The 24130-nt window shown below is 49.2% G+C and overlaps 1 protein-coding gene across 1 annotated transcript in view; it reads left to right on the top strand.

The window, feature by feature from the left end:
• The first annotated feature begins 7268 nt into the window (after positions 1 to 7268).
• The window catches only part of NTF3 (neurotrophin 3), an 84124-nt gene continuing 67262 nt past the window's right edge, over positions 7269 to 24130 (top strand). Inside the window, exon 1 of the mRNA XM_084811863.1 lies at positions 7269 to 7564. Within this exon, the coding sequence (XP_084667989.1) occupies positions 7547 to 7564 (18 nt within the window). The 5' untranslated portion in view covers positions 7269 to 7546. The remainder of the gene's footprint in view (positions 7565 to 24130) is intronic.

Genomic DNA, 24130 nt, shown 5'->3' with positions numbered 1-24130 from the left:
AAATAGACCTTTTCCCCATATCTCATACTGCAAGAACTTGGAGTGACCTTATGTTGATTGGAAATGAATGGCAAGGAAGTTTAGGAGTGCTTCTTCACCCAGCACCTAATTAACTGATGGTATTCACTGCTACTAGATGTTCCTGATGGCCTCTAGCTTTTAAAAAAGGGATTAGACAAATCCATGAAGAATCGGTTTTATCAACAGCTTTTAGCGAGATGGAACCTCCTGCTCCAGAAGTGATACGCTCCAGAATAAGAGGTGCTGGGGACTACCGGGGGGGGGGGGGGGGCTGCTGCCTGTAAGCTCTCAGAGGCATCTGACTGGCTGCTGCTGGATTGGAAGCAGAATGCTGAACTCCGGAACATCGCGTCTGAGCCAGCGGGATGCTTGGTGTGAGGGGCCTCAGCCTCGGATCTCCCTTAACCAACCCTGGGTCGCGGCGATGCCAGCACAAGCTTGTTTTCCTCCAGCAGCCCTCACGTCTCACATGCTGCTCAATGCGCTTCTAGCTCACCTCATCCAAAACCAGAACAGCTCCGCCATTCTTAGAAAACTGTATATGTGATATTTTGAAAATCAGCTGGTGCTTTCGATCCTTCTGATCACTTTTCCTGTCTCAAAAGGCAGAGTCACTTAACCAGATCAGACCCACTTCTCCCGCTTCGGTGTGCCTTCTCCTGGGTTACTTCCTGACCTCTGAAGTCAGCACCCATCCGAACATTGTGAATGGTTCAATATTGTCAAAATTAAAGTCTAAATAAGATGAGTCCTATGATGTTAGTCCATGAGCCATTCACAGGACTCGTGTCTACCTGGCGATCTTCTACAAGGTGACAAAAAAGCCACTTTGGGATTGCCCAAGTAGTTTTGCAAATCTATCCTCAGTAGTAACACAGGAGGAGCCTTAAAATTTATTGATTAAGGCTGATCCTCTCCATCTTTACTTGGAAGAGCGTCTCATTTATTTGGATTAAATCTAATAAGCAGGACCTACAACAAAATGTTGCATGTATCCTCACCTCCTAACAGGAATGCCACTATTCAGAGTTCTTGCAGCCAGCCATGCCCTTCTCCAAGATACTCCATTCCAACCCCCCTTTGTATTTTTATTTTTCAAGTGACACTCAACATTCTGTGGCTACTGAGCATGCTCAGTTCTGATTTTCTTAAGGTGGTCTCCCTACCCAATAGGTTTTTTTTTTTAAAGTACTGTAAACCCGGTTCCCCCAAGCATGTTCTGCACATTATGGAAAATAAGATACTAGAATCGCCAACTATACCATTTTAAATTTCAGATGGGGGTGGGTGGGCGTTTGACATTTTTCTGGAGCTCCCTGCAGGTAATAAGCAAGCAAGCACATGAGCAAGAGAGAGTTAGACCTGGCATATCAAAGATCACGCTTTGATATGCTAGTTTGCTACATACAAGGAAGTTGCTTTTTTATGTTCAGAAACATGACTTGAAATAGCAATCCGAAGTAGCAAAGTACTGAATGCTGCTCCAATCTCGTTCTGCATTGTGTGTAGATCCATTCCGAGAGAGAATTCTTTTTTTCTTTTTCCAGCCTCCCTGCAAAGGGCTGGGGCTGGGGGTGGAATTTTAGGCCAAAACCAGAAAGGGAGGAAGCTTGAATCCCTCACTCTCAACCAAGCCCCTGTGTGCTGGCACGAAAGGGAGCCAGTCGTGCGGAGCCTTGCCTGGCATAGCTAGCAGAACGTTCAGTTTGGCCCCCAGAGTCTGCCTAGCTCACAAAGCAGTGTTATAAGCGAATGAGTGTCTTCGTGCCCACATCCAGCTCTATAATCAGCTTTGGACCATGCAGGACTTTGCTACAAAATGAGCAGAGAACAAAACACCTTTTTAAAACCTCAAATGAACTCAAATTACTGAGAACTCCCTATTCCTACAGCTATTTGTCTGAAATTTCACAGGCTTCATCCACTCCAAAGGGGCTACTTTGCAAATTTCATCCAGTCCTGTCAAAAGATTAAAATGTTACAGGCATTTCTTGATTTTCCTATTATAGTCAATAGAGAAGGCACTGAAGGCTTTAGAAACCAGGGCAAAGTGTGGCTCCCCTCAGATCGGAGCTGAAGTGTAATGTCATTTTGATGCTCCAAGCTGGCTCAGACGCGGAGCCAGGCTGATGAGGTGGGTTCCAAGATGCACCTTTCCTCTGAGCTGTGTAGGGCGACTTGAACAAGGTGGGAAGCCTTTTTCTGTCATTGGTGCAACAGCTTTAACCACTAGGGCAGCACTTCATGCAAGGATCCAGCATTCAGTTCTTTCATTAACTGCTAATTTGGAATCAGCAGCTGATTATTATATAGTAACTCATTACCATTCCTGTTCAGGGTCATTGTCCCCTTGGTGATATGGGACCACTCTCTCTGTACTCACTTGTCCAAACGAAGGTTTCCAGAGCAGGCCCTCATCAGCAGATTTCAAGGCACAGAGGAGGAATAACCAGGAGGCGATGCTCTTTCAAATATTCAGATGGTTATTGAAGACAAGTGCTAAGAACCTCTCATCACTGTCCTATGCTGAACACAGCTACACCAGTATTTGCAGGGATGTATCCACGCCTAAAGTGAAACCCAGTTCAGAGCTCAGACCCAGTATTTGTTTTAATTACCCAGGCTGAGCTCTGTAGCATAACAGTAAGAATAGATGAAAGTGCCTCTGAACAGCCGCAGAGTGCATTTGCCTCACTGCCAAGTAAAGCAAGGAGTCCCCGCAACCATGGTTACAGGGAAGGTCTCCCAGATTAGAGGGGAGAGTTTCCAGAAAGACTTGAGCCTGGCATCTCTTTACCTAGGAATTAACTACGGAGTCAGTGTGCGTGGTCAGATATCTACATGCATCAGTCACTATCTATTTTGAACCCTCGACATTCATTTTGAACAACAAAGGTAAATTCTTCTCTCTGATTTACGAAGCATCACAGCTGATTTTAGTTTTCATATTTCTTGCTTTTAGTGAATGTTTTACGCTTCTGAAATTGTTTCTGACAGTTTCTGTTTCTTTTGCCAGCATCCGAGAGCCACCCTTCAAAACCGATGATGACAGTCAAGGAGGAAAACAGTCTCCCTAAACCGATGTGCCCTCTCTCCTTTCTCTCCATAAAAGTAATCAGATTAGTCACACTCATGACACTAATCCAATGTGGGAATCAACAAACCGAAAAAACCAAACTCTTTGTTTTCTCCTGTTTGTTCATCTTTTTACAGCCACCTTCTTATGAAAGAATTTCCATTGCAGCCTCATATATTTTTCCGGCTTATTTGTGTCAGTGCCAGCCGCCATGGAAACACAACAGACTTGTTGAACTTGTATGTACAACACGCACACAACATCCAGATCATTCCACACCTTTCAATTTCTATGCAATATTTCAACCACAAAGCGGTGCTATTGCGAAAGCTAAAAATTACTAGAAGAATCATCATTCTCTCTTTCTCTCTCTCTCTCTCTCTTCGTAAGAACTGGGGTTGCAGAGATCAGCCCAAATAGGGTTTGACTCCAGCCAGCCATTTTCCTGCTGCACTCTTTGTACACCTAGTATCATACTGGAAGTGTGTCCCATTGTGATATTATTACTTTCATTATCAAATTAATTATAATGCACTCCGTGTCTGTCCATTTCCCACGCCCTTGAATGTTCATGACCTGATTCACAGTTATTTGGAAATCATTCAGATATGTGATATAAATCTCCAGTTTGTCCCACATCCATGTGACCCTCCGATACCTGCCCTCCCATTTAAAAACAACTGTTCAAGGTGTCATGCCTTTTCTGAGCCACATGAGAAAAATGAGATTTTATTGGACACACAGGTAGTGCATGATGATGATAATTTCTGGTCCTTCTCTTAAATCAACTTCCTACCTCGGATCCTCTTCCCCTCAGCTTTGAGCTGCCTTCAGAAGGACACCGCTCCCTGCACCGGGATGTCTCTGTTGCTCGTGAGTGGGCTACCCCTCCCCAGGGGTGGTGGGCAGGTTTTGCCCTCACTTCAACTGTGTCACCAAAAGCAGCACTTTGTCCGGCCCCCCTTCCCCCAGGCGAATGGCAGCTATTCACTTGTACTGCAGAAACGTGCACTCAGGGGACACCATGCGTGCATATGCTAAACGTGCACTCTGTCCCCAGCGTCCCCAGCAGTCAAGCCTGCTCCTGTCCACACATCTCTATCCTGAGTTCTGTTCCTTGATTATTATTGAAATGTCGGCACTGGCGTCAAGAAATGGTTCAAAACGCAGTTTTAAGAATGCAGTGAAGGTCTAAGGTGTGTGTCGAGGTGCTTTTGCAAAGATAAACTCTTGGGGGGGAACCGATCTTATAAAATAAGTAACAAAAATCTTTTCATTTATATTTTAGTAAACTGGAAGCACTCCAGTTGTTTCCCTTGTGCAGAGTTGTGAAAACAGTCCCTGTCTTTCTCCCCCCCCCCCCCGCCCCACATATTTGGCAAGATTAGGTGCAGCATATCGAATTACAAGGCCTGCTGATCGCAGGCGGCCACAGGCACAAGCCGGGAATGGCAGGGACCTTTCCAGGCGCGAACAATACAAGTCGCGGGCTGGTTTCCTCTCGGCAGAGGCAGTCGGAGCTCTGCAGCCTCGCTGATCGGGGGGCGTTTGCTCGTCCCCGGCCCGTGCGCTCGGCCCGAGGGAGGAGTGCCTCGGTGGTCGAGGCTTCCCAGGCGGCGCACGCATGGCGAGTGGTTAACCCTTTGGCTGCTGCGGGAGGAGACGCTCTGCTTCTACAGGCAAGATCCGCTGTCAATTCTAGCAATCCTCTGCCTTCACGCCAAGAGGTTAAATGCAGGGGTGAACTGCTGGCAGCATTATATTTTTGCTCCGAGCTAACCACTCATTTTTTTACACGTATATACATATATTATCGCATCTGGATGGAAGCCCCAAAGCGCTTAATTTTCTCACAGAGTGGAAGATAATCAGAGAACTACAGAAGAATGTTTTGATTTAAGAGGCATCAGTGAAAGAAGATTTCCTGGTCACCGAAATGCGAAAGCCAACCCAGGCAGCGAGGATGATCATGATGAGGCAGGTACAATGTGTATGCTGCGGGGGGAGTAATTTTGAATCTCTTAGCAGCCGGAAGAAACAATTGTTCACATGTGCCAGATGAAGACATGATCACACACGCCATCTGTATGTGATTTCTCTTTAAAAAATTATATCGATATCTATGTTCGTGCATATATGTGTGTCTGTGTGGATGTTGCATTAAGGGGAATTTGGTGAATGTCCGAATGCTGTCCTCATTTTTATCAATTGCTGCTAAATTAATTATAAACATGAGAAACAAGGCTTGTGCTGGGACCCTTTCTAACATTTCCTGTGGAGCCTCATAGAATCTTAAGAACTGCCAGTAAATGTTAGGATTCACCAGTTCGACATTTATTATAGTGCATGAGGGTAGTAAATGAGGGTATATAGTGTAGTGCATGAGGGTAGGGAGAGAGAAGATAGTTCTTAACATAAAGAGGAATGGAGAAGTTGAATGCTGAGGCAGTACAATGGACACACCACAAGTCTGGGATATCACGTTTTTATCCATGTAAAAAATACTCCCTGCAAATAGAAAACTAACACACTAGGAACATAGATTTTAGCACAGCTTTTTGCCTGCTGTGTTTACATTTGTTTATATGGAGTTTTTAGCATAGGAGAACAATCAAAGCTGTGATCTTTCACCTGAAGTGGTGCAGTACCTTCTAGCATCTCATTCTGTTGCATGTATGGACCAGGGCAGGGTGAGAAACATTCACTTTTCAGATGAAGAGACGACTGTGTCCATGTGAATATAACTGGGAGGAAATCAGGGAGACCTAGTTGGAGTATTGGATAAACAGGGGTTCAAGTCCTCTCTCTGCCATGGACTCTCTGAATGGCCATGGGCAAGTCACTTTCCTTTAGCGTCAGTTTGCCCCTCTATAAAATGAAAAGGACCTGCATCACAGGGTTTATTGTGAGCAGGCAGTGAGAAAAAAAAATATTTTAAGCACTATGTTCATAGAAAATGCAAACGTTTGTTATGAAATAATAGGGGCAAGCAGGAAAGATGTGCTAACAAAGTTAACATTATTTCTTTAGGCAATATATTACTACAGTACTGACATTAATTATATCACCATCAGTGTACATGCCAGAATAAACATAAGTCAAAGACTGATCTCTGCCCCGAGGAGCTCACAATCTAAATGGATAAAACTTGTTGGAAGAAAGAAGGAAGGAAAATATATTGAGACAAACTATCCTGCAGTGATGCACACACTGAATAAACCTTCTGTACCATCAGCTTTTGGGTGGTTCTGATCAAATCATCCTCTGTGACCGCAAAATGTTGGTTCCAACTTGCTCTTCACATTCTGTTTGAAATCTGGCAGAGGAAAACGCGCACACACAAACACAGGATGGAGACATGTACATTTAGAGAGAGAGTTAAAGAGGCACGCAGCTACAATTATCATCTTCCTTCTTGGTGAACCAGCTAGAGAAATTCAAGGGGAAAAATGTTTTGGAAATTGGTTGCTGGTCTTGAGGAATTTGGCACTGCCTTCTTTTCTTTTGTCTTGTCTTTTCATTTCTTAATGGCTTTACTTACAAAAAAAATCCGGAAGAGTTGCCAGTTCTTGGAAATACTGTTGCTAAAATATGAAACCTTGGCACTTTTCTGATAATTAAAAAAAAACAAACAAAAAACAAAAGAGGGACCCCCCAACAAATCAACAGTGGATTTATAATTTTTTTTAATGAGCAAGAGAAGTTTAGAATATTTTTCTTTCCCCTCCCAATTTATTTTGAGTGTTTATACTGTGCACAGAAATAAACAAGCTGGTCTCTTGGTTGGCATTTGCAGACACAAGCAAGACAATGTTTAGACAGACATTTTAAACGGTATTTCTCTTGTGAGGGGTGGGCTTAAATGCTTGGAAGCGTTGGTGATAATTCGGGAGCAGCGTCAAGGGCACCGTACTGCGGAATAGTTCTCGGTCCTCTACACGTTCGCACAGGGAGCAAGAACTCAGCGGGACTTGCCTCTCAGGAAACACGCTTCCTAGAAATGCTTCCGAAAGGATTCCGCAGAACGTCGCTCATGCCAGCTCCGTCCCCCATCACTTTGCGAAGGGCAGCTGCGGGCTGAAGGGGCTGGACGCAGCCCAACGCCCGCGCGCGCCGCGCGTCTCGCAAAGCGGCACGAAAACAAAGGGAGGCGCGCCGCAGCGCTGCGCGGGACGCTGCCGGCGAGCTGGAGGCGGCCGCGCGCGGCGCCGGGGTTCACGCCCGGGCCCTCTGGCGGAGCTGGCTGCCCCGCGAGCAGAGCCGCGGCCGCGGGACGCCGCGCCCGGATCCCGGAGCCCGCGCCGCGGGCGAGCGAGCCGAGCGCCTTCCGCGCGAGCCGCGGCGGGGGCGCCTTTGTCTGCGCCGCGCTTCCGGGTGGCCAGAGCGCTGCCCCGCTCGCTCGCTCGCGCGCTGCGTGCCGGCCGCCCCGCGGACGCCCACACGGATGCCATGGTCACGTCCACCACGGTGAGGGGCGGCGGGGGCGCGGGGCGAGAACAAAAGAGCGCGCGGGGCGGCTTCGGGGCCGGGCCGGGGGTTCTGGGCGGCTCTGCGCCGCCGCGGCCCCGAGGACGGCGGCGCCGGGGAGCCCCGCGCAGCGGAGCGGGGCTCGCGCCCCACGAGGTGTGCGCGGCAGACCGCAGCCGCCGAGGCGTGGGGAGGGGGGAGGGAGGGGAGGAGGGCGAGGGGGAGGGGGCGCATCAGATCCGCTCTCCCCGGCCTCTCCGCAACAAGTTTTCCACGGACTTCTCTTGCGGGCCCGTCCAATGCATCTTGCCTCGGGAATCCCACTATATTCAGTGGCTCTTACTCACAGGTAAGCCCGCATAAAGGCTGGAGCCTCACACTCCGCGCATGTGTGCGTTTACTCGGAAGGAAGTCCCGCTGGGCTCGGCGGCGTTGACTCCCCAGTAAGCCTGCGGAGGGCTGCAGACCCGCGAATGCCCTCGCGCTTGGAGTTCTCCTCTCGGTCCGGCCCTTCGGAGGGGAGTCGGGTCCGGGTGGACGTCTCGGGGTCCCCTTGCCGCTTTCCCCTCGGAAGACGGCATCGAGCGCGTTCCGCCCCTAACAAAAGCCGCGGAAATGCGGACGGGGAGGCGAACGGGGAGAATCCAGCCCCCGAAAGCTCGCCCCCCGCCGCGATTGCGCGCCCCCCTCGGGGCATGGGGGAGTCTGGGCAAGCGAGTGGCATCCCCCCGTCTCTGCGGCCCCCCGCCCTTATTTCAGGTGACCCGCTTCCTCGCAGCTTTTCTTCCCTGCTGGAACAATCGAGCTCCATCCAAGACGTTGCCCCCCCGGCCCGTGGCCATCCCCGCTCTCCAGAGGCGGAGAAAAGCGGCCCCCAAGCGCAGCCTCCCTGGAGCGGGCTGGAGCGCGAGTTCCCCTCCGCGCGTTTGCGCGGAGGTGGAGCGCGGGCTCGGAAGGGCTGCCGCGATGTCCGCGATGTCCGCCGAGGGCAAGAGTGTCTCGCCCATGAGGACGGCAGCAGTGGTGCTCGCGGAGGCGGGGTGGGGGGGTGGGGGAGACGACAAGAGAGGAGGAGAATCCTGAAATGGTTGGGATACTTTTCCGATCCAGCCCCTAATCCTTCGTTGAAATAAAACTGGAAAAGGGTCAACGTTTGGCTCGATCTCAAACAGCCGGTACATGGAGAGAAGTGGTGGGGGCGGCATCTCGGTCTGGATGAGGCCGTTGGCGGGCCGCGTTCCTTGGCGATTTTGTGGCGTGGCTATTTAAAGATGCGTGGAAGGGGGGAGCGCGCGTTTAAAGCGGGGCCTGCCGCGCGGGTGTGCGTTCCGCTCTGCTCGCGGGACAACCTCGGCGAGAGCATCCGCCCAACGGGCACCGGAAGGGGCATGCATCTGCTGCGAGGACCCCCCCTGCTCCCAGCACCTAGGCGGCAGAAAAGCGACTTGCGTGGAAGGAGATGGAGGTATTCGTCACAAAAATAAACATATAAAAATAGATCCCACTGATCCAATTGCATTGTTACAAAACGCAGTAATGCAACAAGGCTAGAATCACTAAGCCCACCAAGTATGGGACAAGGGAGAAAACAGTGACGCCTTTTCTGGGCTCTAGTACTTCAGGATGCACGAGAGCGTGTGTGAAGGGGGGGTATGTCTGAATCCCTGCCCCCAGGAAAAAAATGAAACGAACAGTTCTCTGCACACACAGAAATAGGACATCCAGGAGAAGATTAGGTTGAACCTTTTCCCCTTGCATATCCGCTTTCTCTGGAGGTCTGGGCTGGTGGGGGGTGACGGTTCTCCACTGACGTGGCCTAGTCTTCAGGAAGTTTTGCCACTGGATTGTGCTGATGGTCTAAACTGGATCTCATTCCCATTGAACCACTGAGCAAATAGGGCCGGGATAGCGGTGGCTAGCCCAGCACTTGGCAACCTGAAGACCGAAGCAGCAGAGAACTGGAAGCGACGGGACTGGTCCTAGCGAAAGATGCCTCAGCTGTAGTTAGCGGTGCCGGTGAAGCACTGTGGGAAGATGTGGCCGAGGTCGGGTGGTGCAAGTGGCTGGCCGCACAGCGCTGGCGTGCGGTTTAGCAGAGTTATGGGAGGACTGCTGTGAGCTTTCCACGTTTGGTGGAAACGCAAATGCTTAGACTGTGCTTGGAATGTGTCAAAACAGGTTATGAAGTTTAATTTTTGAGAAGAGGTGTTGAGCCCAGGCCTGCAAGAGACGCCCCTGCTCTGGAAATGAAGCCTTCCAAATGTTGCTATGGTTCAGTAATGAGGGGAAAGCACATGCTCAGTGGTACTTTCCTTAGCTATTACTGCAAGACTGCTTCTTGGGGAGAGCAATCCTATGCCCGCTAGACAGCGTCTGGGGGCACGGGACTTCCCAGTTTCCTGGATGCGAGGTTGGAGGCAGGGCTCCAACCTCGTCACCAAAAAACTGTGCTCACCTCCCCCACCTGCTCGTCGCCTGCGTGGAGAGAACCAGGGGGCAGAGATGGGGAGAGGGGCATTCCTCTGGGTGGGGAAGGGAGGAGACCAGCACGGCTGGCTTACAGCTTCGCCTGTTGCCGCCCCAGCCTCCTTCTCTCCCCCTCTCCAAAGGCTCCGCTAGATGAAATCGAGGTCCTGGCTAGGAAATGGCCTGTCTAGTTTAAAGTGCGAGGCGCCTCCTGCTCTTCATAGGATACTTGTAAGCCTCCGAGTTCGAGGGCTTATGAGTACCCAGAGCGCAGCCACTGCATGGTCACAGGTGGGAGGCGGTGTTGCTAAGCAGGCAGGGTTAGTGGTGATGGGGTTGGAGCTGCAAGACTAAGGGCGTAAACTGCACTCTTGCTGCTTGGACGTCCTTGAATTAGGAGGCTTCTGAGATTCCTATGCCCTGCTGGGCTGAAACCAGCTGGGTGGGAGCAGCAGCAGAGGTGATCTTTGCCTCCCCATCCCCTGACTTCGGTGATTTTCACCAGATAGGCTTTCAGCCCATCTAGTGAGGGCAATTCTGTGGGGAAGGGAAGGAGGCTGGAGGAGATTCAGGATATCTCGTATCCTGGCCTCCCTGGTCTCCTCCTCACCCACCAGAACGCCCCTTTCCTCCTCCTTTGAGGTTGCTTTCCAGCTTTGGAGAGGTAGCCAGTGTGGATCTCTGCACTGGCTGTGAGGAGGCAGGGTTTGGGAGGACCACTGTGAGATTCCCCCTTCCAAGGTCATAGTGCTGTCTGACCTCAGAGGGGTTTTCTGAGCCATGCTATTGTCCCTTGGACGCTCCGACTACCTGCAGGAGATTTTGGATGAAGAGAGACATGAATTATAAAGTGTTGAAAAAGTGATGTGAACGCACATTCTCTGCCCTGGAAATAAATGCTTCCAAATGAGGTGAATGTGTGTCTAAATGGCTTCCACCACTCTTTCGAATGTACAGCTGCGTCTCTGATTGTGCCGTGTAGCCTCTTGGGATGGCAATGTACCTTATTGAAGAAGTTGGTCTGAAAGTACTTGCTACAACCAGGGAGGACATCATCTGACTACGATTCAGTGACAGGGATAAGCGTGTGGACTTAATTCTACTGAAAAAACTTAACCATCTGTGGAAGTTTCCCATGGGCATGGGAAGGCAATAGAAGGAATGTTACATGGTTTAACAAAGGGTTGAACAGGTAATGCGAACAGGTAAAGGGATGCAGAGGGAGGGAGAAGTGTGTTAGAGTGATATTTAATGTGTGAGGTTATACAGCTGAAAATAAGTGTTACTCATGAACTAGCACATACTTATTAATCCAGAGTAGCAGTCACTCCCTTGTTCTGTATGCACAATCACCAATGTGGATTTCTCCCTTGTTCCCTAAGCATGCACTGGAAGTGTGTAAAACCTGTGATTGCATTTCAACATAGTTGTCAGTGCATACCTGCTTTAACAATTGTTGGTCCTCCTATAGACATAACATACTTCAGATAATTTGCATTTTACATTTCTGTGTGGTATATAACTATATATGGAAAGAATGGTATAAGTATCTGTATAATAAAAATTATTTATTACTGTGTAAATAAGATGACAGGTTTTAGTGCCACAAAAGAACTGAGTTACAGCTTTAGGAAAAGTTCTTCTGGGGCTGTAGCACTTCAGAATGAAGGTGGGGGGACCCTGCTCTGACTAGTTTTCCAAAAGCATGGCATTACTTTGGTCACAGGGAGATAGTCAATTGTAGAATCATAGAATCATAGAATAGTAGGGTTGGAAGGGGCCTACAAGGCCATCGAGTCCAACCCCCTGCTCAATGCAGGAATCCAAGTCAGAGCATCCCTGACAAATGGCTGTCCAGCCTCGTCTTAAAGGCCTCCAGTGTGGGAGAGCCCACCACCTCCCCAGGTAATTGGTTCCATTGCCGTATTGCTCTGACACTCAGGAAGTTTTTCCTGATGTTCAACCGGAATCTGGCTTCCTGTAACTTGAGCCCATTATTCCGTGTCCTGCACTCTGGGATGATCAAGATGTAGAGATGATGTAGAGATGATGTAGAGATGATGTAGAGTAGAGATGTAGGGATGATGTAGAGATCCATCACCGGCTTCTAAAGTGCTGCAGTCCAGGGAATACTGTACTATTTGGTCCATGTGTTTTTCTGAAGATCTGGATAGCACTGAAGTGATGTGGCATCTTGGGAAATAATTGGTAGACTGGCATGAGTCCATCGGGTCCATGGCCTATTCAAGTGGGTGCACAGAAAATACTGAAATGGCAGTGAGTTGGTTTATGAACTTGAGTTGAGGTACGCTGCAGAACAAAACAACTTAACAGAGTCAAGTTAAAGCAATAGGAGTGCAACTGACTTCTCCCCTCCCCTAATCCTGATGGCAGGATCGCTGCATCAGTCTGAGAGCCAGTGTGGCGTAGCGTCAAGAGCAGGGGCGCGCAACCTGGGGCCTCATGTGCCACCCTCCCAAAGTCTTCTCAGATCCCCCCCTGCTAATTTACTGCAGCATTTGTGGCCTCTACAGGTTCTGCCACTGCTGATTCCCCCCCTGCCAATGACACCCGATCGCCCACTTTCCCTCTGAGAGTCCTCACGGAAGGGAAGTCAGTGCTGCTGATTTCCCCTCAGCAAGGACACCCCAGCAGCTGATCCCAAAGGGCCAGAGCTAGAGCCTCACCTAGGAGGTGCTCTGGCAGTCTGACCTTCCAAGTGCTGGTGGCAAGACTGAGGGCCGAAACAGAAATTGCTTTTAACCTGTCTCTAGCAGCTCTGTCTGCCCCATTTTTACTCCAGAGTATGTGCAGGGCCCCCAGTCTGGATTGGAAACCTAGCAAGGGGGGGGTGAGGTCTGGATTGGAGCCCCTGACCTATTCTAAAGTAAAAATTGTCAAAAGTAAGTGCAAACATTCATTTTGACATTGGGAGAGATCGTGGAGGTGTTTGAGGGAAATGAAAGCAATGGAAAACACGAAGCAATGGAAATAGGGAACAAACTAAACCGGGAAATAAAGGAAATAAAGTATAAGAAATAAAAGAGTATATCTCTGTGGTATTCATCACAGCATTACGAAAAATTGTGCTTTTCACTGCGTAGTTGGGGAGCATGGTGGAGGTGCAGGGAATCTTTGAGGGAGAGGAAAGTAATGGAAAATAAATAGCTACATAAGCAAGGATAAATGGAAAATATCCATTCTCTCCTTTCACTCTGGGCATGCCCGTTTTGGCATACAGCACCCGACTAGTCACTCACCATCCAAGGTGGGGCCCCAGCCTGAAAAAGGTTGTGCACCTTGGGCTAGAGGATTGGGCTTGGGTGACAGTGACCTGGATTCAAACCCCTGCTCAGCTGTCCAGCTTACTGATGTCCTTGGAATAGTTGCTGTCTTAGTTAACTTATAATGGGATCCCTGAAGAAAAGTATCGGACATTGTTTGCAGGTGACCTGCATTCAGAAGGAAACATAAGACTGTGAAAGTATGTTGTAGTTGTCGATACTGAAGAGTTCTTTATTGTTGTATGTACTTCATTTGTTATTTACACTTACATACTTCCTTATCTGTGAAAAAGCCATCAAGGTGGCAAACAACAATTTAAAACCTTAAAACAAAAAATACAAGAACAGTAAAAATATTACAACTATGCATCTTAAAAGGTTAAATTGAAATGATGTTTGGGGGCGACAGAGTGGAAAGCCCTTCCCTGTGTGCCCGACAGACAGGCCTCGGCAGGCAATGTTGCCCTCAAGGGCCTCTCCTGCAGGTCTTAATGCTTGGGCAGGCTCACGGGGAGGCCGGCGGTCCCTTAGCAGCCAGGTTCTAAGCCATTGAAGGTCAACACCAACACCGTGCATTGAGCCTGGAGAGCAACTGGCAGCCAGGGCACATCTTTCAGGCCAGGTGTGATGTGGTCCTGATGCTGTGCATCGGTTAGCAGTCTTGCTGCCACATTTCGCACCAACTGAAGCTTCCAGTCACTCTTCAGGGGTAACCTCACATACAGCTCATTGCAATAGTCTAAATGTGATGTAACCAAGGCATGGATAACTGTAACCACATCAGACTGATTCCTCAAGAGTAGCAGTGGGTGCACCAGGCATTATTGTGCAAGCTCACTCCTTGCCACTGCCTCCACCTGAAGATCCAAGGACAGCGTAGGATCAAGGAGCACTCCCCAGCAATGGATCCGGTCCTTCAGGGGGAGCACAACCCATTCCAGAACAGGTTGCATCCCAATCCCTGAGTCAGTCTTTCTACTGACCAATAACATCTCTATCTTGTCTGGATTTAACCTCAGCTTGTTCACACTCATGATCAACCCATTATCAAACCCAGGCAATGTTCAGGGGTTTCAACTGCTTCCTTGGTGTTAGGTGACAAAGAGCAGTAGAGTTGAGTGTCATCAGTTATTGGAAACATCTTACTCCAAAGCTCTAAATGACCTCTCTGAGCAGTTTCATGTAAACATTAAACAGCAGGGAGGACAAGATAGAATCCTGCAGGGCACCACAGGTCAACGGTCATGGAGAAGAACAGTAATCTCCCAGCACCACCTTCTAGACACAGTCTGACAGAAAGGACCAGAACTATTGCAAAACATCTTAGAAAAAAGGGGAGTAAATGGGGACAGGGGAGAGGGATATAACATTATGCATGGTGTGGAGAAAGTGGATCTTTCATAATACTAGAAGCTGGAGTCATCCCATGAAGCTGAGTGATGGGAGACTTGGGACAGATGAAAGGAAGGGCTTCTTCACACAGACAGAATTAAACTGTGGGATTGTCTGCCACAAGAGATAGTGGTGGCCACCCATTTGGATGACTTTTTCAAGCGGGTTAGACAAATTCATGGATGAGTCCGATGAGAAGGCTAACAATGGCTACTAGTCCTGATGGCTATGTGCTACCTCCAGTACCAGAGACAGTGAGCCTCTGAATACCAGTTGCTGGGAACCAACGCAAATATTCATGTGTTGTTGTTGACTTATAAAAAAATCACAGATTGATGTGGAAACCATACAAAATGGACTTATGAATGAGACATGTACCAGAAATAGACTGATCTGTCCATTCCTATGTAGTTGGCATTAGCCTTCCCCATTCTGGTGCCTTCCAGATGTTTTGGACTACCCCATCAGCCCGCACACGCATGTCTAATGGTAAGGGATGCTTAGACTTGTAGTCCGAAACATCTGGAGGTATTGGGGGAAAGGTGGTCTATGGAATAAGTTGCACAATGAGAGAATTTTAATAGAAATGTGAAGAGATCAAGAAATAGCAAGCATTATTAACACTCGGAGCTGCTGAGAGCCTTTCTATGCGATGGTCTTGGGCTGGATTTCACATAAGATAAACTACAGAGGTAAATTTGGAGGTTCCCGCTTGTGAGAAACAAGGAATTTCAAGCGGATTGGAAAGAAAACACCTCATGGAATTTGTCATCATAGTGCCTATTCTAGATCCCAGTAGAGGTTTCTGTTCAGGCAAGAGATGCAAATAGTTTTAAGGGGGGACTGAAATTGTTTTTATAAGATCTGCAGAATTTCTCAGGGAGGGTTCTGTAGATTCTTATCTGGGGCCCACAACAAATCATGCATGCTTTTAGTCAAGTTGTGTGATGTGGGTGTGTCATCTCCTGCCTCTCATCAGTACTGGATGTTACTTAGGAGTTCAGCACTGGTGAAGAAACTCTCTGCAGTGGGCAAACCTGGGACCAGCGTGCCATTGATTTTCTTCTTAAGTGGACATTTGAGGCAAATTTGAAGGCTCCTGCCTGGAATGTACAGCTGAGGAGTTTTGAGAGAATTAAAATGGGTTTAGAGAAGGTTTACACAATTTCTCAGAGGCTTTCTGCACCTCTGTACTTGTAATTTTACACAGAATTAGGCTGCTTAAATCCCATTATGCTCAACGGAAATTGGGCAGCCTGAATATGTACAGAATGTCAGGCTTAGTATTGGGGAGGAATGTAGTAGTTATTTAAAATAGTTGCATGGTGTTATTCTGTTGCACAGTAGCATTCAGGGTGGTTCACAAGAAAACAAAACCACTAAACAAAACTACAGCTGTCAAAACACAGTGGCAGATAAATGAAATTCGTATCTCAAAAGTAGCAGTAAAAGCAAATCAAAGCAGTGCCAGCAGTTCACAGACCACAGAGTCAACAACCATGACACAAAGAAACTCCACAGCATAAAGCAGTATCGGAAGGCTCAGGTAAATAAGACAGCTTTTGTCTGGTGCCTAAACGAGAGTAAAGCAAGAATCAGGTAGCCCCAGATCGTTCAGGGTCTTAAAGGCCAAGACCAGCATCCCAAATTCTGCCTGGATACAAACTGGGAATGAATGAAGATCTCTTAATGTCATGTAAGGTGCTCATTCTGGCAAGCCTCCATCGCTAATCTGGCCACTGCATTTTTGAAGCAGTTGAAGCTTCCAAAGACTTCAAGAGTAGCCTGGGCGTAGCCAGTGGCAGACCTGTTCTGTGTATGGGGAGTAGTGACCACCTACCTCTCCCCCACCCCTTCCAGACCGCCCCCCCCAGCCCCAGCAACCTACCATGATAACCAGACCCAGTTTATCCTCTTCTGCGTACTTCTTGCTTGCCACTATTGCCCATGTGCAGTGGCTTGCGCATGCTCAGAACGTTCTCCCAGCTTAACAATATGCTAGGCAGGAGAGGGGGCTGGGAGTTTATGAGAATCACTCTCCCTGCTTCCCAAGTACAGTTATGACAGGGTGTCCTATGCCTGTACAGGACCCAGGATGTATATGGGAATTCATTAAGCAGTTTCCCATAGCAACTTAATATAGCAACATAGTCTTTTGTTTGGGGGGGGGGAAGTCTTTTGTTGCTTGCATGCTGGATACTCACAGTGTGTGTGTGTGTGTGTGTGTGTGTGTGAGAGAGAGAGAGAGAGAGAGAGAGAGAGAGAGAGAGAGGTGCCAAGCACCAGCCACCAGGGCATCTAATCCAGACCCACAGCATCAGTCAGTCGCAAAGGTAGTTTTTTTAATGTGTTTTGCGGGGAGTTTTTAATCTCCTTTGAATATAGTTTTTGTTTTGTTTTGGTTTTTTTGTTTTGTTTCTTGTAATATGTCCTTAGGGGTTCAGCAGTGGATTATAGAGACATGTGGAGGGCGTTATTGGGGGTTTCATGGGTTGTTGGCTGCTGAGGATTCAAAAAAGTCTACTATACTCTCTTGCTCTGAGGGTATTACTATTATTAATAGTCCACCCCTCACACTCTGTTTTGCGAGCATGATTTTAAAGGTCATGTGCTTCAGTTTTCCCTTTCAGTAGAATGCCTGCTGGGGATTCAGAAGAATGCTTTCCTGTGTTGCTCTGATGATATTAATGGCTCCGCCTATGATGGCCCCTGCCCTCTGCCCCACCAGCACCAGTGGGCACCAGCCATCACTGGGTATAACACATCAGAGTGAGGCATGACTGTACCACTCTGTGTGTGCAGCTGCTTTCTTTGGCAAAAGGGTTTGTACATGAGCATTACTAAGTTTGGAACTGAAATTATTTCAACACGTGTAGCCACGTTTTTTGCTGCTGAAGCTTCCCCCGCCATCCCGGTTACAAAGAAAACAACCGTTTTATCTATGGCGGTTGGCTTTTTACTCCTACCTTTAATCTGACGCTTGCTTGTAATCCTCCCTAAAAACTCCAAACTGTTCCTCTCCTGCATTGATGTTTACAACTTTCCAAAACAACTCCTCCCTTATTAGCCATGCTTAGTCATTATTTTGGCCAAGTTATTCAGTACATACTTAATTTTTCCTTATAAGTCATTTCCTCTTCCCTATTAATCCCCCTGGTTGGTCTTCTAAGAAATCCCTCCAATTTATATTATTAAAATGTTTAAGTACGGCCCTCGCAATGGCTCATCTTCATTGTTTATTGACTGTGCTTCAGAATTAGATTGGGCAAAACCCACTGGGAAGTTCTTCTGCACAAGCGCTCTTAATACGAGTGGCACAGGGCCCCATTTCAGTGATGAATGTTTCTGGGTTTTTTAGATTAGTTTTGTTACTTTTAATTCTGTGCTATTTTATGATTGTGCAATTGATTTCCTTATCAGCTCCTCTGAGAGCTTCCTGAAAAGCCGTATAATATTTTTAAAGAGTAAATAAATAAACATGGGGCTAGAGAACTTCCTGGTGGATTGTGCCCATTAAGAAGTTTGCAAATGGCTGTTGCTAAAAGTGGCAAGTACTTGTATAGCTTCTTCTTCTCCCTTGCAACACCTAGTACAACCCATGATCTGGCATAGTAACTGTCAAGAACGAAGGCCTGCTCTCGGCCATGCGAATAGGCTGGGCCGCTGCGTCCGAAGTGACCACCTGGAGCTGGTTGTTGCCTAGCAGTTTCTTGGCGCTGCATCTCAAGGCCAAGCTCAGTCCGCGCTAATTGGGAAAGAGAGAATTGCTGGGTCTGGTGGGAAGATCTTGCCCCCTTTGGACACGAGGGTGGTGTGCCCTGGGGCTGAGCCTTGATTGGCTCAGCCCTGGGGCGCATTCCTGGGTGTTTTGCTCATTATATTCCCGCCTGTAATTTTCTGTACTACCTACCACCTCTCCCCTTCCTTCCCAATTGTCCCTTTCCCTTCAATAAACTTTTTCCCAACTTTCAGTTGGTGTGTTGTGTTCTTCAGTGCTAACTGCAGTGCCTATTGGCTAGTGGTGGAAGGCTACTGGGTTATAGTGGGGATTTGTGGCCAGGATTGGCCTGTCCTACCTTGCAGGGTTGTTGAGACTAGTCTCAACCATCCGTCACATGGTGCTAGAGGTGGGATAAGACACTGAAGTTATTCAGGGTGGCATCTGGTGCTGAGGAACCGGGGGAGAGAGAGAGACATAAGAGCCTTTGTGTTGTCCTCCTAAGATTTATAGATTCATAGAATCATAGGGTTGGAAGGGGCCTCCAAGACCATCGAGTCCAGCCCCCTGCTCAGTGCAGGAAGCCTGATTCCCAGGCGGTCTCCCATCCTAGTACTAACCAGGGCTGACCCTGCTTAGCTTCCGGGATCAGATGAGACCAGGCACATCCAGCCCTTTGTTCCTAGTGTAGGCTCTGGGAAGGACGGTGCTGTCTCGTCCCAGCTGTCAGTACCCGAGGTTGAGGGCTCGGCCACTGTTGAATGGGTCGTGGGCGTTAGGGCCTTTGAGCTGAGGGAGAGCAGAGTACCTGCAGCTGTCAGGCAGTGGAAGACTGGCCCATGGATTTTGGAGGCTGAGCAACCGGCGAGGGGGAGGTGAGACAGCGCGGCACCAGCCTCTGATAGCCGCAGTGATCAGGAGTGTGGGAAGCTGGCAGCATGCATCGCGAGAGACCCATGACCGTCAGCTAAGGTTGGTGGAGCTGCAGCTCGAGGCATTGAAAACACCACGGCACTTCTCTGGGGAGAGGAGCGTGTTCACTGTCTGGATCGGAAACTCTTCCCTACGTGTCAGACTGTGTAAGATATTTTGACCTTCTTCTCCCTCTCTGAGCTTGCCTGTGAAGATCAGAATGTGCTCCCCGACGTATGGCCATTCTGCAGGCTCAGATTTCAGGGGAGCTGGCAGATTTATTGGGGTCCTTACCCTGAAATGATGCTCATGATTATGATCAGCTTGAAGCCCTTGTGAGACAACATCTTGGTCTCTCCAGCGAACACGTTGTCGTCGATTTCGCTCCCTACGCCATTCTGCAGAGGAGAGTTGTGTTGCCCTGGCTGTGACTGGCAAAGGCGCTGGATGCTTGGCTGGGGGTGGAGGGGCCATGGAACAGCTGTGTGAACTGATAGGGTGGGCGCAGTGTCTCTCTGTTCTTCCCTCTGAGCTGGCTGCCTTAGTTAGTGACTATAGCCCTGGGATTGTGAGGGATGCAGGGCGCTTGGCTGATCAAATGGGCGCCCGCCGCCAGAGGGAGCAGTTATGCTCTGTTAATGCCAAACGTCCTGGAGGGGCTGGGGCTGGGGGAGGAGAGAGGGTGGCTGAAGCTAAACCTAGCAATTCCCCCCTGCTACTCCTGGCGGAAAACCCTGGGTGCCCCCGCCCAGAGCTACTTCCACCCCTTAGGCAGGTGACTGTTATTACTGCAAGGAAGTGGGCCACTTGAAAAGAGGCTGCCTGAAGCTGGCTAAAAAGAGGCATAATGATTCTCAGCCTAAGGTGGGGATGTTTGGCCTCCCTGCCTCATCAGCTTCCAGCCCTGAGATTTCTGATTGGAGTGAAGAGGGGGGAAGCTCGTCGGGCTAGAGGGAACCCGAAGGCTGTGATTTGCTGTCATCAGCTGCTCCAACGGGCAGTGCAAGAGCCAGTCCCCTGCCGGAGGCCGCCCTGTCAAGGTCTTCGTGAGCCAAGTCTGAGGGTGCGACCGCCAGTGTCTCTGGAAAGGTGGGAAGTGATCCGCGCAATCTCGCTCCATCTGAGAGTTGGCAACGGGACCGGAAATCTTGTCCTTCCATCTCAATGTGGCTGCTGCAGCCAGGACAGATAAAGTGGAGCCAGATGCAGTTTTGTGAGTGTGTTATTAGTAACAGGGCTAAGATCCTGGCTTACTGGGATATGGGGGCAGATGTCACAGCTGTTGGCAAGAGATACTTAGAGGATGGTCAGCTTTGGGAGGGCAGACCTCCTCAGTGACTCGTTATAATTCCCTGAACACTGACGTTCCTATTGCTTGAATAAAGGTGGAATATTGTGGCTGGAAGGGGGAGCTGGATATAATTATCCATGAGGGGGAGTCATCATCTTGGGGAGTCCTTCTTGGTAATGATTTTGCTTACCACGTTGCGCAAATGAAGGCCATTACCTGTAGCCAAGCGGCTAAGATCCAAGAAGGGCCCCCTGGAAGACCAAGAGAAAAGGTGGGGCTTGCCCCTCTGGCTGAAGGAGTGAGGGCCTCTCTGACCCCGTTGGCCGAGACTGACAGTTCAGAGCCTGATGTGGGGACTGTGCCAGTTGTGGAGCCAGAGCGAGCATTGGGGGAGAGTGGAGAAAGGCTGTTGAGAGAAGGTAGACTCAGTCCCGCCTTCCTGGCTGCCCAGGCCTCTGACCCTATGTTACAAACTTGCTGAGAAGAGGCTGAACGGGGTATAACTGCTGTCTCTCCAGCTTACCCGGTGCACTTCAGGGTGGGGGGACGGGACCTGGGGCCTTGTATTGTGAATTTTCCCCACAGGGCTGTGGGGAGAAATGGACTCTGCCGCGCCAGCTGGTTGTGCCCCACGCCTATTGAGAGCAAGTCCGCCGCTTGGCCCATGAAGTTGCAAGGGGGCGACATCTTGGCATCAAGCGGACACAGAGCTGGATAACGAAAGGGTTCTACTGGCCCCTAGTGGCCAAAGTGGTGAAGGAGTTTTGCTTGTCCTGCAACGTGTGTCAGACAGTGGGATTTAATCGGGACCATCCGAAAGCACCCCTCCACCCCTTCCTCTTGTCAAGGCTCCCTTTGAATGGATTGGAATTGACATTATCGGTCCCTTCTCCCCTCCTACCAAAATGGGGAAGAGGTTTATTTTGACCGTTACTGACTTCCCCACTTGATACAGCAAGGCTGTGCCTTTGTCTGATGCCATGGCAGCTCTGCTGGCTAAAGCCTTACTCTCCATTTGTTCCCATCTAGGAATGCCAAAGACCATTCTGTCAGACGGGGCACCAGGTTTGTTTCTGGACTACTGCAGGAAATGTGGGAGATTGGGGGGCGGGGGGTGGAGACCTCCCACAGTGTTCCATATCATCATCAGGCTAATGGGTTGGTGGAAAAGTTTAGTCAGGCTCTTGGCCAAATGATTCGGGTTTACACCACCAAGCACCCGGCGGATTGGGATCAAGCCCTGCCATTCCTGCTTTTTGCCTACCATGATGCCCCTCGGGAGAGTTTAGGCTTCTCTCCCAACCAACTGATGTTTGGGAGGGAGATTTGGGGCCCATTGGATTTGTTGCAGGCAGAATGGGAGGGGACAGTGGCCTCCTCCCCTAAGTCAGTTGTTGCTTTCATGCAGAACCCCTTGAGGGATGCTTGGGAGGTGGCTCAGTGCAATTTGGCCCAAGACCGACAGGAACAGTGGACCTGGTATGACTGGCAAGCCAAGATGTGGGTGTTTCACCCGGGGGACCAGGTGCTCAAGCCCACTACACCTGACAAACTGGCTGTGAAATGGGATGGCCCCCCGGTGGTTAAACAAAGACTAGGAGCAGTTAATTACCTGGTGTCCTTTCTGAGTTCATTCCATAAACCTAAGGTGTTCGATGTCAACATGCTAAAACCCTATGTTAGCTGGGACCATGTTGTGTTCTGGTTTGTGGCTGAAAAGGAGGTTGTGGGGGAAGTGGTGGACATGTTAGAGGAGTGCCAAGGGGCTGGAGGAATTGAAGAGGTCATTCTTCCCCACCCTTGACACTTACTCAGCAACAGCAGCTTTGGGCACTCCTCAAGGATCATAATGCTATGTTTTCTGCTGTGCCTGGGTGAACCTCCCGAGCCCAGCATTCTATTCTGATGGGGGATCACCCACCCATTCAGTCCTTGCCTTACAGAGCTACAGGGAAGCATGCAGCAGATATTGCTGCTGAAATCAAGGTCATGTTGGATTTGGGAGTAATCCAGTCTTCCCGTAGCCCCCGGCCCTCTCCAGTGGTGTCGGTGGATAAAAAGGGGGGGGGTATTAGACTCTGTGCTTATTATCGACATCTGAGCCAGCCAGATCTGTATCCCATGCCTTGTGCCAATGAACTCCTGGAATAGCTGGGGGAGGGGGGGAGTTCATCACCATGATTGACTTGACCAAGGAGTACTGGCAATTGCCCCTTGATGAGGATGCTGCTTTAAAATCTGCATTTGTGACCCATTTGGACATTAATCAGTTTATGGTCCTCCCGTTGGGCATGAAAGGAGAGCCATCCACCTTTCAGAGACTTATAAATCTTATAAATGGGCTGTTGAATGGGTTAGGGGCCTTTGCCTGTACGTATTTAGATGATGTGGCTATTTTTAGTCAAACCTGGGAGTCCCACCTAAATCATGTCCGTCAGGTGTTTCGGAGGATTCAAGAAGCAGGCCTAACAGTTAAGGCCTCTAAGTGTCACTTTGGCCTAGGGGAGGTTATTTATCTGGGCCATCATGTGGGAGGGGGCACCATCAAGCCCCTCGATGCAAAGATTGCTTCTATTCAGGATTGGCCAGTGCCCAAGACCAAGAAGCAAGTGCAGTCCTTTTGGGGCTTGGCTGGGTATTACCAGCAGTTCATTTGCCATTTCAGTAATGTGGCCGCTCCCCTGACGGATCTGTGTAAGAAGGAGCAACCTGTACAAGTGCAGTGGTCTGAACAGTGTCAACAGGCTTTTGATCTACTTAGAGCTAAGCTGATGGAACAACTGATTCCACAGGCACCTGATTTGAAGCCCCTTTTGTACTTCAGACAGATGCCTCAGAGGCTGGGTTGGGGGCGGTGCTGTTGCAAGAGGGGCCTGATCAAGAACTTTACCCTGTGGCTTATCTGAGTAAAAAACTTCTGGCTCGGGAGAAAAGTCTAGCCACCGTGGAGAAGGAGTGTTTGGCCATTGTGTAGGCTTTGGGTGAACTTCGCCCCTACTTTGGGGGTCATAAGTTCCTCTTACAAACCGACCACTCCCTCTTGTTGGCTGAATCAGGTGAAAGGTTCTAACCAGAAGTTACTGTGCTAGAGCTTAGCCCTGTAGGACTGTGATTGTGCTGTTGCTCACAGCCAGGGCAAGAAGAATATCTTGGCGGATTGGCTTCTCCTATGCTTATGGTTTGGACTAGAAGGCCTGAGCAAGAGGCTGTTTTTTGCAGCCACATCACATAACAACGTGATGTGGCTGCAAAAAAGGCAAATGCTATTTCAGGCTGCATTAATAGAAGCATAGCTTCCAAATCCCGGGAAGTACTAGTTCCCCTCTACTCAGCACTGGTTAGGCCTCATCTGGAGCACTGTGTCCAGTTCTGGGCACCACACTTTAAGAAGGATGCAGACAAGCTGGAGAGGGTTCAGAGGAGGGCAACGAAGATGATCAGGGGACTGGAAACAAAGCCCTGTGAGGAGAGACTGAAAGAACTGGGCATGTTTAGCCTTGAGA

This window comes from Heloderma suspectum, chromosome 7, assembly GCF_057233095.1.
Source record: "Heloderma suspectum isolate Gila_16-S chromosome 7, 16-S_ref, whole genome shotgun sequence".
NCBI lineage: Eukaryota > Metazoa > Chordata > Lepidosauria > Squamata > Helodermatidae > Heloderma > Heloderma suspectum.
This window is presented reverse-complemented; position numbering and strand designations above follow the sequence as displayed.